Genomic DNA, 13236 nt, shown 5'->3' on the forward strand with positions numbered 1-13236 from the left:
TGGGCCACATGTGGGGCAGGCTCTGAATGGATGTTCCTTCTGCCTCTGTTCTAAACTTTGCCACCCTATTCCTGCCAAGGGTATTCTTGTTCCCCTTTTAAAGAAGGAGGAAGCATCTGCATTTTGGTCATCCTTCTTGAGTTTCATGTGTTCTATGCATTGTCTCTTTTCTAAGACTTTATTGTTCTGAAAAATCCTTCTGTCTGGATACTCAATTCACACAGATTACTACTCTTTTAGGTGTAAAATTGTTCAGTTGAAAAATGAAATTACTTATTTATACCATCCCTTTGCCATATATCTTCATCATTGACCAGGTCCATTAGTTGTCATCCTACCTGTACCAGGCCAATGAAAGCTGTGCATACAGGGGAAAGATGTCTTCAGAGACCACAAAGAGGGGAGGCAAAAACCTACTGGAGGGGCAAAGTAGGAACGACAATAAAGATATAGCCTGGTACGGCGAACAACGCTGTCTGTGGAGTCAGCATGATGACGATAGATACACGTGAGGTTTATGTAATGAAAACTGAAACATGAGAGGAGATGGGGTTGATGAGGATGCATAGGCAACATGGAGTGGCTGCTTTCAGAACAAGATTAATCTGGCTTTGCCTTGGAAATCCAGAGGCAACATCTAGGACAAAGACATCACTGTGTGTTCAGGGACTGGATACATTTGCTGAATATAATTTCACAGGATTTCTTCAATGGAGGTGGATCAAAGTATAAAGAAATGCATCTTTGACCACTACAGAAAGGAGAGAGATCAGCTTCTCGGTCTTGGCATTTGAGTCTAAGGCAACAGTCATCAGTAAAATGCAAAAGGTTCTTTTTGTCTCTGCCCTGGTTCTCCTTGTCTGTTACTCCCTGTTTCTCAAGACCGTATGTCTGAGAGCTGGATTTCACAGGTATACTGGACGACCATCAGTTCCTGAATATAGCCTCTGCTGTTTAGCTCTTGTTCAGAGCCAGGTAGAATACCGACTAATACCTAGGGCTAACTAACCTCTCTCTAACCAGAAGATTACATGTCCCACACCAAGAGAGACATCTGTATGTGGGCACTAGATGGCCATGGGCCGAGTGCTTTTCAGGATCATATGTGCCACTTAAAATCTTGATTATTTTTATGCATTCAGCCTTGAAATTGGTTCAGCAAGGAAGGAAATTGCTGAACAAAGACTAGAAAAAAAAGTAAGATTAGCTTAATTTTATTAACCTTGGAGTTCTCTTACATAGAAGTCAGCTTAGAATTTGTTGAATGGTACATTTGCCTGCAGAGGTGAGAAATTCAGCATGATATGGTAAGTATAGAAGGGTCAAAGTCAGGAAGCGATTTTGATTTGTTCCTTCACCACTTAAAAGTATGAATTTGGGCACATTTGTTTATTTGAGTAAAATGATCCCTTCATTTAAAACACAGGAACTCTGCTTAGTGGGCCTTGTTTATTATTCTGTGACAGACCATCTGGCAAAGCACTTTGTAAACTGTAATATTCTATCATGATTTCAGTTCATTAGGATGCCCGTCTAGTCGAGGCATTGTTTGCCTTTAAACACATTTCAGCTTAATTGATATCTTGGTCATTCATTTTCATATTTAAATTTAAGCTGGAGATATTGATTCATTCTTCTTTCCCACTCAACCTAACTAAAGATCTGAAATGTTTGCTTTCTTGGGAATGTGTTAGCTGACATCCTGAAGAGGAGACCGGGATGCAAGATCTTGCAAGAATAAATGTTAATTGCACATCCCAAAGCTATGGGCTTCCATGCTTTGATCAAATTACTTGGTGTTCTTGGCTGGGTTAGAGTAGAGCCAGCCATTCTGTGGGCCATCACAGTCACAAATGGCAGTATATCTGTGCTCCGAGAGCTTGTAAGTGGTTTACAGTCAGTGGCTTTTATATCTATGGTAGTTAAAATTAAGTCAAATCAGACAGTCTGTTGCTTAGTGGCTCCAGCTACATTCCAACTCCTTAGCAGACAAATACAAGGAATGGTTACTTCTTTGAACAGTGAGAATATTAGAAAATTTTTGACATGGCAACCAGTTCTTCGGCATAGCCCTCTCAAAGAATGAAAACCTGATATCGCAGTGTTTAGACTCATTAAACACAGTTGCCTACAGAATTTTTATAGGTATTTTTTGGTATCCACCCAACCTTTTCTCACAGATATCTTTCCAAATATTTGATAAGTTGATATACTAAGATAATATTTTTCTCTCTGTTGTGACCCATAGGTCCTGTGTAACAGACATGTGCGAATGTCCGGTCCATAAAAACTGTTATTGTGAGTCATTTCTGGCGTACACCCGTGCCTGCCAGAGAGAGGGCATCAAAGTGCACTGGGAACCTCAGCAGAGCTGTGCAGGTAAGAAAGCACTGGAGGGTCCATCCAACAGTAGGTCATTGTCACGGTCAGGGTAACAGTGGAGAGGAGAGCTGTGCAGGTGCTGGTGTGAATGATCCATGCCCCTCCCTGACCAACGGGAAACCCCATCAGTGATTCAACTGACTTGCAACTTGACAAAACACAGCAGCTTCCCATGGGGCAGAGTAGACAGCACTTAAGACAAATGCTTTGCGACATGCACATTTTAACAATTTAAGGATTTCCACTGTTGCAAAATCCTCCCAACTTCAAGCTAACAGCTGGATGTGCTTAGAACACGGACAGTCACAACTAGCTTGGATCATGTGTGGAACAAAAGAGATTCAGGACCATCGCAGTCATCTAAGGTCTTCAGGATAAACACGATCTGCTCTAATAGGTTGTCGAACAAACAACAGAATGTTTCTCTCCCAGATAGGCAGAGTCCTAAAGCAGTGCTTATTAGCTCTCTGTCCTCATTAACTAGCTCATTGGATATATGTAAAATAGAAGGCCCTCTTCATTCCAAAATATGTGTTATCAAGTGGCTACACTGGGCATTGTGTTAGATGCTGTGGGTAGTATATGCGATGAGTTCCTTGTCATTGAAGTCATGAGAGAAGTCAGAAACAAAGACTTACAACACTCAAAAATAGTTGAGTGTGGAAAAAGAACAAACAGTGCAGAGTTGTAGAAGGCAAATGGAAAAGGGCTGGTAGCCACTTGGACAGTGAAGAGAGATAGATTTTCTTAATAGAGATGGTGCTTTAACGTTACTCTAAAGGACTGGCGGGAGTCAAGGAAACAGGCTGTGCACAAGAACCAGGGTGAACAACCACAGAGCAGCAAAACCCCAGTATTTCCCACACTGTAAAGGGATCATTTCTGGCTTGATCCTGATGATCGTAGGAAAGGCAAGCATACGCCTAGGTGGAGAGGAAGCTGGAATGTACAAGCTTTTCAGACCATGGAAAGGAATCTAGCTTTTGTTTTAAGAAAAGTGGAAACCATCGAGGACTTAAGAAAACTTATTCTAGTGTGGTGCCTAGAATTAGATTGGAGAGAGTGCCCGTGTAGATCCCAGGTGGTTGAGAAAGGACCATGGATGGAGTCATAGTTTAAAACTGATGGTGTCTTGGATTAAGATAATGGTGATATCCACCAGGAAGTTAAGGGAATGTTATGGAATTTCACCAGACCAGGCTGTGAATAGTGTGTTGTGTGCATCTTGAAGAGCGACCAACTTGTAGAGGCTTCGTCAGTGACAGAGCTGCTTAGAGTTGAAGGTAGCAAACAGAATCTATATCATCTAAGCTCAAATGCTGGCAAACATTTTAGTATAAAGGGCCAGATTTGCCAGGAAGTAACAAGCCTTGGATTTCTGTAACTGGCAAGATCATCCTAACAGCCTTAGCTCAGACCATAAATGAGAAGGCACTTTATGCCACCCTTAGCCGAGGCTGATGAGAAATGATGCAAGTGGCTGAGCTCTGACCTACAGCTCCAAGCGAGGTCGACTATGAGAGAGTGATGCTTGTTTAGGATTGGCTCTTCCTTGCCGTCATTAATCTTAGCTCCCTCGCTTTGAGTTCTTCTTCCCTTAAATCTTCTGGAAAAATGAATGAAATAGATGGAGACAGGCACACATCCATTCTGCCGTATTAGAGGCTCAGACAGATTCTGTCCCATATATTAGTTAGCGTGGGGCTTTGGTTCTGATCCTAGTAGAGGCACGATATAAGAAACCTCTCCTCTTGGCCCAGGGCTGTAGTGAGCATCATTTCAGTACACATGATGCATTTGAGGACTTCACTTTTTATGTTGACTTATTCACTTCAGGGACCGAGTCCCTTTAGTAATAGAAAAGGAACATACTCCCAATATTAATTCTATAGATTCAAGGAAAAAGGCCACCCAAATCATGTCCAAATTAATTAAAACAAACGACTAATTAAAACAAGCTTTTTAAAAGAACTTGTGTACATGGGGTGTCTCTCCCTAAAGGCGGGGTTTAAGAGATCAGAATTGGATATGGAGAAGATAAAGGTTTTTAATAGTTCAGGAGTACAGGGTTTTCAAATTGGGGATTTGGAAGGCAAATAGGCAGGGTTATAGAATCAGAACATAAACATAACAAGTTAATTATAAAAGCCTCCTGAAGCGAAGACATGGTGGCAAGGTGGTCATAGCAATATGCTCATATCAACCTTTCGAAATAAAGACATGGTTGCCCTTTATTTCTGATTTAATCATAAACAGGAATGAAACTAGTTTGTTTTTACTTAGCTTTGAAGTCTAAGACTAAGGCGGGCTGGTTTATCACTGGAAAGGTTCCATTTACCTTTCAAAATTAGCACATGTGCACACGCACGCGCGCGCACACACACACACACACACACACACACACACACACATACACACACACACAAGACTTCCACAGATTGTCAGTTGGCACGTTGAAAAATAAACTTCCAGAGTTTGGTGCATGTCTCATATAGCTTTATTCAGATTCGTCTAGGGTAATGGAGACTGTAAAGTACAATTTACTTGACTTTGAGTCGTGGTAGTACTAAAGGCTGCTGAGACAGAAAAGTGGTCTCTACTGTAAAAAAAACTTGGGAGTTGAATAAATGAGAAACAAATGAGGTGGGAAACTCCAAGTGCACAAGGGGCATTTTAAAGGTTCTCCTGGATTTTAGCACCATCACTGCTGTTGACACACCAATACCTGTGTGCCCAGAGGGCCTAATGCAATTCAAATCAAGTCTGAGAATTACTAAATATAAAATTAATAATGCTAATAACTACAGTGACACTTTGTGTGCTTAGCAACCACCATTTTTAGAGTCTGCTATTTTTCTCGTAGTGTTCCCTTTGCTGAGGAGTGTACTAGCTTTTTAGGATGTATTTTATTGTATCTTATGCCCATGAAAACCTAGATGGTCACACTATGAACTCCACCATGTCTTATTTATAAAGATATTGAGAACTCAAATGCCTCCTGTGAGTTCACGAGTTATAGTTGGAGAACGTACTTGTGAACTTGGCCATGTTTTGTTGATAAAGATATGGAGTCTTAGAATGTTAAAAAAATTCACTAATAATGTCTGAGAGCTAGAAAGCAAGAAGCTAAGGTAATTAGTATCACTGTAAGAACACAGAGAAGCAAGAAAACTAGAGGAAAGGGAAGGATACAGCGGGTCTCCATTCACTTTGGTCACTTGACTCCTGGTCGGTGTTTCTTAGGACCATCTGATTCCATAAAAAAAATATTAGGATGTTGTCTCTCCTGTCTTACATTGCCATCCTTAGCAGAATATCTATCCCTATGTGCAGCTGTCATGCACATTCACCAACAGATTTAATACATGGAAGAGGTGCTGGCTTCTGCGTTCCTCCACAGTGCTGTGGATGTTGGGTGTTGCTTGACCAATTGTCTTCTTTTTTTCCTTGCTTCCATGTCTCACGATTGTTTCTAGTTTCTCTCCTACATCCACTCTGTCCTGATGCTATACCTGGGACTTACCCTTGGCTGACTAGATGCTTCCTGTGAATTCATGAGGTATCATTGGGCATTGTGACCATCAATCAGCACCCAGGCAAAAGAGTGGAGCCTAGAAACAGCCTAGTTCCAGAGGGCACAGAGAGTGGCTTATTGAAGAAATTGGTATACCTTTGAGTGACATCTTTAAGCATCAGTGTAGCTGATGAATGTCCCTGCAGGCTACATGAACACTAAACCTTGCTGCTTTCCTGATCTTGAAAAGAAAAGGGATTTAACCAAATGAAATCTGTCAAAGGCATGCAAGCAAAGCAAATCATATGTGTGGTTAAAAATTACATTTTTCCTTTATGAGTTTAAAAAGCAAATAGATTCACAGAGGGCAAACAAGGGATCCAGTTGGTACTTGCTTTCTATGATCATCGACACGTTGGGCTGAAACGAAGATCAATCTCATAGCTTCCTTCTTCAGCTTAAGAGCTGTCCGAGCTTTCTCTGTCATCGTTCTCCCTCCTGAAACTCCAAGGCGAGGGTCATCCCTTATCCCATGAACACTGGTTCAAGGATCATACCTGTGTTACCTGGTCGGGTCCACACTAAACTCTGAGTAATGGATCCTTCTACCAGGGAAGCTCTTTCTAATGATTTTTTGGTCTTACAAGTTTCCACTGATGATGATGATGATGATGATGATGATGATGATGATGATGATGATGACCACAACAACAATTTGCACTACTAGTATTCAAACCCAGGGCCTTGCACATGCTAAGAGGATACTGAACTATGTCACCAGCCCCCCTGCTTACTTTACCTCACAGGGATTTTTTTCTCTTCAGTCTCCCTTGACCTCTACCCAATGTTCAGTATCAAGTCAGACTTTTCTCTCTTCTCTTTCACTCTATTTCACTCTCTAGAACTGTGCATCTGACATCAAATTATGGATCTGGGTATGTGTCAGTGTCTCCTTTCTGCTTCTGAGCCCAGTATCTGGATTTCAGATGTGATGTCTGGCTCACATCTGTTCCTCAATAGAAGTTTACTGATTTAATTTGAATTGAAATTAAGATGACATTGTATCATAGATCTTGTTTGATCCTTGTACTTCTTCATGCTTTGCAGCCTACTTTCTACTCTTAGATGGTAAAAGATGTCTGAGTGTGACATGGAAAAGATAAGGGGTCCTTTATGGAAGCTAGATGGTGGGGCTAGAAAAAGGAATTGGGATTTTAGGACAGAGGACACAGGATAGGTCATATCTATAAGGAAAAGAGATGTCGGGAAAGACGGAGTATTTCTGAGAAATGTCCCTGTAACAACAAGAGCTAAAGGGGACAAAGTACTGAGTGGACAAAAGCTCAAAGACAGCCACGACATGGGAGTGTGGAAATGAACTTGACAATCAACAGAGGGACTTCACGTTGGACATAGACGAAAGCGTTGGATGCCAGTAGAATGAAGCCCCTGAAGTTAGAGGAAAGATAAATAAACAGATATGAATAATTTAATAAGCACATGCTGGAGTGTCCCCTGTCCTCAGTCCCTGAGGTAAAGGGGTAAGAACTCTGCCCTCAGGAGCCCAGGCCTCTGCTCAGCTTCTCAAAGTGACTTTTAGAATCACTTTTAAATCTATAACTACAGAGCTTTTGCTGCAAACTCAGGAGAAAGTTTTGAAATATGTGACTAGAAATTGATATATTTTCAAAGAACTGTGAGGGAATCCTGTGAGTTTCTCTAAAAATCACAGCTGCAGGGCTGGGAGCATAGCTCAGCCTATAAAGTCCTTGATTTTCTTGTCAAAGACAGGAGTTCCATCAAAATCCATATTTAAAGAAAACAAAACACATACTGAAGCAACTCTCTCTCTCTCTCTCTCTCTCTCTCACACACACACACACACAGACACACACACACACACTCAGCCTCACACTCACATACTTAAGACATAACTGCACACACACAGATATATACACTCCCACACACTCATACCCACATGTTCTGTCTCTGTCTCTCTGTTTCTATTTCTCTAATTTTCTCTTTCTTTTTCTTTCTCTCTCTGTCTGCCTCTCTCTCTCTCTCTCTCTCTCTCTCTCTCTCTCACACACACACACAGACACACACACACACACACTTACACACACACACAAACACACACCATCACTGTATTGTTATTGGACTGTTCAAATAAGCAAGCATAACTTCCAAATGCTATGAGATCCAGAGGAAATAATGGCATGTGGGGTTTTCAGAAACTATTTGATGGAAGTGACATTTGAATTTAGATAAGAAATTAGATCAGGCAAAGAATTAGAGAAGATTGATAGAAGATTTGCAGCTCTATAACTAGAAAACAGGGATAAAACTGGAATTGGAGCTGGAAAGGAAAAGGGAGGGTACAAGAGAATGTCAGGGGAACAGGCTAGGAGGCAATTTTAATATTTAGTGCTAAGATCAAGCACAGGTACCCATGAGATGAGTGCATCTGTAAAAGGTTAGCCAGGAACCAGAGGGCATAAGCAATGTCATAAGCAAAATAGACAAAATGACTGAGTGGCTTTTTGGTGAATGAAAGCTCTCGGGGTGTCAGCAGTAATGGCTGAAAAGTTTGGAAGGAATGGCTTCAATAAAGTGGAGGGTGAGGATGGACATGGGTTCACAGTATTAGTGGATTACAGAGTGGGGTGGACATGGGTTCATGGTGTTAGTGGATTACAGAGCGGGGCAGACATGGGTTTATAGTGTTAGTGGATTACAGAGTGGGGCGGACATGGGTTCATGGTGTTAGTGGATTACAGAGTGGGGCAGACATGGGTTCACAGTGTTAGTGGATTACAGAGCAGGGCAAGCACTGGGATCAGGGATGGCTTTGTTTAACAGAGAGGGAGAAGAGGAATAGGCAAGCAGCAGGATAGCAGAGAGTTACAGAGGGGATAGGCAGGACATCACAGTCAGCAGGGCTGTGCGTGTGAATGAAAGGCCATAGGTAAGTAAAGGGAACTCAGGCCCTTGACCCAAGTAAACCAGACGGTAACAGTAGCTACATGTCGTGGATCAGGACGTGTTGCCATGGAGTTTGAGGAGGACCATGATGGGAACACAGAGGACCTTCCCTTTTGTACCTGCTTTGGGAGTAATCAATGATTGTCCATCTCTGCAGTGATGGGGGGCATGGATGTGAAAGCCACTTACAGGTCTAGTCTCAATCCTGACTGCATGTTAAAATCACCAGTCTAGTGGGGCAAGTGGGAGTATTTCTTTTAAGTGCTTGACATCCTAGTCCCACCTTACCATCTTCAGAGATTCTTTCTAATTGAGTTGATCTGAAGCATGGCCCTGGCTTCACCAGCACTGCAATAATTTCCAGCTGTGACCATTACTGTTTTAGAGAAAGGTAACAGCATTGATGCAGACCATATGTCGGACTGACTTTCAGCTAGGGGCTTTCCCAAATTATTCAGTAGGTACAAATATAGGGTATTCTGTTAATCACTGGGAAGAGGACTTTTAAAATATTCAGTGAAGAGGTTAAAAGATGTCACAGGTACAGAAATCAGGAGTGTTGAAGGAGGAGAAATGCTGGTCTCTATATTCCTTGTCCTCATCTCTTTATCCAGTGTCATAAAAAAGAAGCAGTGCTTTCCTTTAATGGTCTAGAGGGGGTGTGAAGTTGAGAAGGAAGAGAGGGGAGAGGAAGAAAAGAGAGGTAGAGGGAAGAGGATTGAGGGAAGAGGGGGGAGGAGGGAAGATAGAGGGAAAAGGAAGAAGGAGAGGGAGAGGGATGGAGAGGTTCCCATACTGTTTCAAACAGTGATTAATAGGAAACATGCATGAGACACAGCTGATAACTCTTGCCCAGCCACCTCTTTCTTTGTTTGGTTTTAACTAGAGCTACAGGGATTCTGGAAGCCCTCGTAGAATGTACTTAATGTATCCTATTAGCTCACTATTAGTTAAATATGGACAGATAGCAGTGCTTACGATAACTTTAAATGCATTATTCAAAAGACCCATAGTATGGTCTACTAAAAACAAACAGTTGTAAGACTTAGGGTCACAGAATCAGTTCCTTAGAAGGTTTATCTTCATACTACACAAATGAAAACAGAAACTAAACCAAGGAAAATGCACTCTCTACTGTTATTAGTTTTGTTCAAAAACACGTCAAATGAAGTTTGGGGCGTTGTTGGTGTTTCTGGAGAATCTCTGCTCTGGATTCTCACACATGTCCATTTCCTACCGCTGAGAATGACCCATGTCTGTCTTTGTCAATGGAGCTAACAAGAGTTGGAAAAGTCCAAGTTTTCACAAAATTTGCAGAATGTTGGTATTGTTGCTCTCTGGTGAGGCTATCCCTACATTTTCAGCATCTCAGAAAATATTACCGGGATCATTTCAGTTCTAAGCCAACAAAGATCTCAAACCATAGGACTTGCCTGTGTCATCCTCTCTGCTTTAGTTCTTTCTGACCCAGCCAGCCACCCTTCTGGGGGTCACACACCTGACTCTTCCACCTCTGGAACTCTCCTGCTCTTCCTCTAACTTATCTCGGGTTGAATCATTCAATGTATAATCACTTTGATTTAAAATGTGCCACCTATTTCAAATACTCTCAGGGGTGTGTGTGTGTGTGTGTGTGTGTGTGTGTGTGTGTGTGTAATTGTATGCTTTGAATATTGAAATAGCTGTGTGTGATATTTTTCCTCATAATAACTAAGTAACAGGAAGGATTATTCATGTTTAAATTGTGATGGTATTTTGAAGTAATTAAACAACCTTGCCTATTTTCTAACAGCCTTGCAAATTGATGGTCTCCCTTACCTAGAAATGGAGGGCTTCAATTACTATTATTCTTGTTTTATGGTTCATTGGCCCAGGGGACAGGTCTTTGGTTTTGTTAATTCCCAAGATGTTCAAAACAAAATGCCCCCGTTCCTTACTCCCTCATTAAAATGTAAATCTGAACTTTGCTGCAGAGGCAGAGGCAGAGTCTCTGCATAGCCACAAGACTTGTCTCCCGCAGAAGGTGAGCTGCCATGGCCATTTATTCACAGCTCCTTTGTTCCCTCTCTTTTAGCTACCCAGTGCAAGCATGGCGCTGTGTATGATACCTGCGGCCCAGGATGTGTGAAGACGTGTGACAACTGGAATGAGATCGGCCCCTGTAATAAACCGTGCATCGCAGGGTGCCACTGCCCAGCAAATCTGGTCCTTCATAAGGGAAGGTGCATCAAGCCAGTCCTCTGTCCTCAGCGATGACCTTTGTTCTAGTCCATAAGACTTTGAAATCCAGTGTCTTTGACACAGACACGGAAGAGCCAATGAAGGACTGTAGTATTTGTGTGCCTGATTCTGCAAATACACAGAGTATATACGTGTACATATATATAGATATATAGATATATTCAAAACATTTCATCATTTATATAAACTATAGGTGGATTATTATATGTATATTTTTTGCTATAAGACATGTATTATTTCTAGAATCCTAATGTGTAAGCCATTGGATGCATTGTATGAATACACAGGTGCTTTTAATTTAATGAGACGGCATGTAGACTCATCATCGGGTACCTTTAACAAGTGCATTCATGTGTCATTCTGGGGACATTTCCTAGGAGCCCTCATGCCTGCCTGCACTAATTTAAGATTTGCGTCAGGACCTTTGAGTGAGATTGTCTCGGAGGAGGGTACTTTATCTAGGGGTATTTCATATTTCCAAAGACTGGAATGTATGCCAGAAAAAGATGGCATGGGATTGGGGATGGGCCCTAGTTAGTGCAAACCGAGGGGAGTCCATCAGACTTCCCTGGGTCAGAGCTGGATATGGCTTCCAAAACTGGATAGTTGCCAAGGAATGTGTATTTTTCCCTAGCATACTGCCAAATTATTTCTTTTCATTTTCACATATCTCCTGAGTCTCCTCATTATTTGTGTGTGCGATGGATATGACCATTTGTACGTCATCCACTGAAGTCAAAGGATGTCTGGATGACATTTTTATTAAACACGAAAATCTATTTGGAGGAAACGTTGCACAACATGTAAAGAATCTCGGAGCAATTTAGGATTGGCAAATCCATTGAGTGGCTAGGGGCCATCTCTGTTTTGTCACTATCTCATGATGTATAAAATGAAAGCCTTCGGCAATTCTGTATCTTTCCTGTCTGGTGTTGTTTGGTGGGTATTCACATGTTGTGGGTATTGGGCAAGAGAGAAGGGTCTGCTGACCAGTTGTTTTAGCCTTATTCCAAACGAGATTTGTTTTTGTACTTGTTCTAATTCACTGATGTTACTAACAGTTATTGGTTCTTGTATTCTGTTGGATACATTAAAAAAAAAAAAGTCAAAAAGCGAAAACAGAAAGCCCCACCCACAACTCACTGAAATTGAAAAGTAAAATGTTCTGCATTGTAGTAAATAAAGGGCTTAAGATTTAAGCAAACACGGTTTTTAATTCCTGGTGTCTTGTATCGTATTTTTATGAATTAGCTGTATTAACTAAGTTATAATAATTTTATTTAGGTATCACTTAGATGCTTTACATTCCTTTTCTTTTAAAATAAAACATATTTTGAGCAGACAATAGAAAGTATTAAAATATATATTAGAACACTACCGTTGCTTATGAAAGGCTTATGTGATGGCGTTACGTGCACTCTTGACACCTAAAGTGCTAATTTGGATTTTTTTTTCTTCCTGGAATACTTTTGTGTTTGGATCTGTACAAAGATAATGTGCAGTGTCATAGTGATTGATGACAGTGAGAGCAACCTGCCCACTGTATGCAGCCTGAGAGAGCCAAGGACTTCATGCAGTGAAGCACTTTACATGCGCCTGGGACCAAACTCTCTGTGTCCTGATGAACAATGTTTGAACACCTGGGCCACACCCCAGCTTCTCTTTAACCCAGAGGGACTAGTTGTGTAGTGAGCAGGGTGGTGATTCAGAGACCTGAACATTCCTACCCCTATGGCCTGCTCGCTACTTAGGACACAAGAAACCTGTAATCATTAATCTGAAACACTGGGATTTTCAGATATTTCAGACTTATACTCTGCTTTCTTCTGATGGGAGCGATGGGCTAAACTACTTCTCCTGTCCTGATTAGTTTCCAGCTGCTGTAAATTGAGCGGCTTCCTTTAGGTTGATATCAAGACCCTTTCTTGGTCACTCTGGGCTTTTTCTTCTTGTATGAGGGCCGCAGAGAGGAAATATGGGCAGTTATTTAATCTCATGATTCAATCACAGCCTGCTTAACTTTACCCACCAAGCCTAACCAACCCCTTTCCCCACATTTTAATCATGGCCAATCAGGATAGATGAATGAGATAGGCTCTTTTATGTGGACCAAT

At 41.5% G+C, this 13236-nt stretch overlaps 1 protein-coding gene across 1 annotated transcript in view; it reads left to right on the forward strand.

The window, feature by feature from the left end:
• The window catches only part of Bmper (BMP binding endothelial regulator), a 245062-nt gene extending 232724 nt beyond the window's left edge, over positions 1 to 12338 (forward strand). Inside the window, exons 14-15 of the mRNA XM_032909288.1 lie at positions 2249 to 2379; positions 10956 to 12338. Coding sequence (XP_032765179.1) covers positions 2249 to 2379; positions 10956 to 11137 — 313 coding nt within the window. The 3' untranslated portion in view covers positions 11138 to 12338. The remainder of the gene's footprint in view (positions 1 to 2248; positions 2380 to 10955) is intronic.
• Positions 12339 to 13236: the final 898 nt, after the last annotated feature.

This window comes from Rattus rattus, chromosome 8, assembly GCF_011064425.1.
Source record: "Rattus rattus isolate New Zealand chromosome 8, Rrattus_CSIRO_v1, whole genome shotgun sequence".
Lineage (NCBI taxonomy): Eukaryota > Metazoa > Chordata > Mammalia > Rodentia > Muridae > Rattus > Rattus rattus.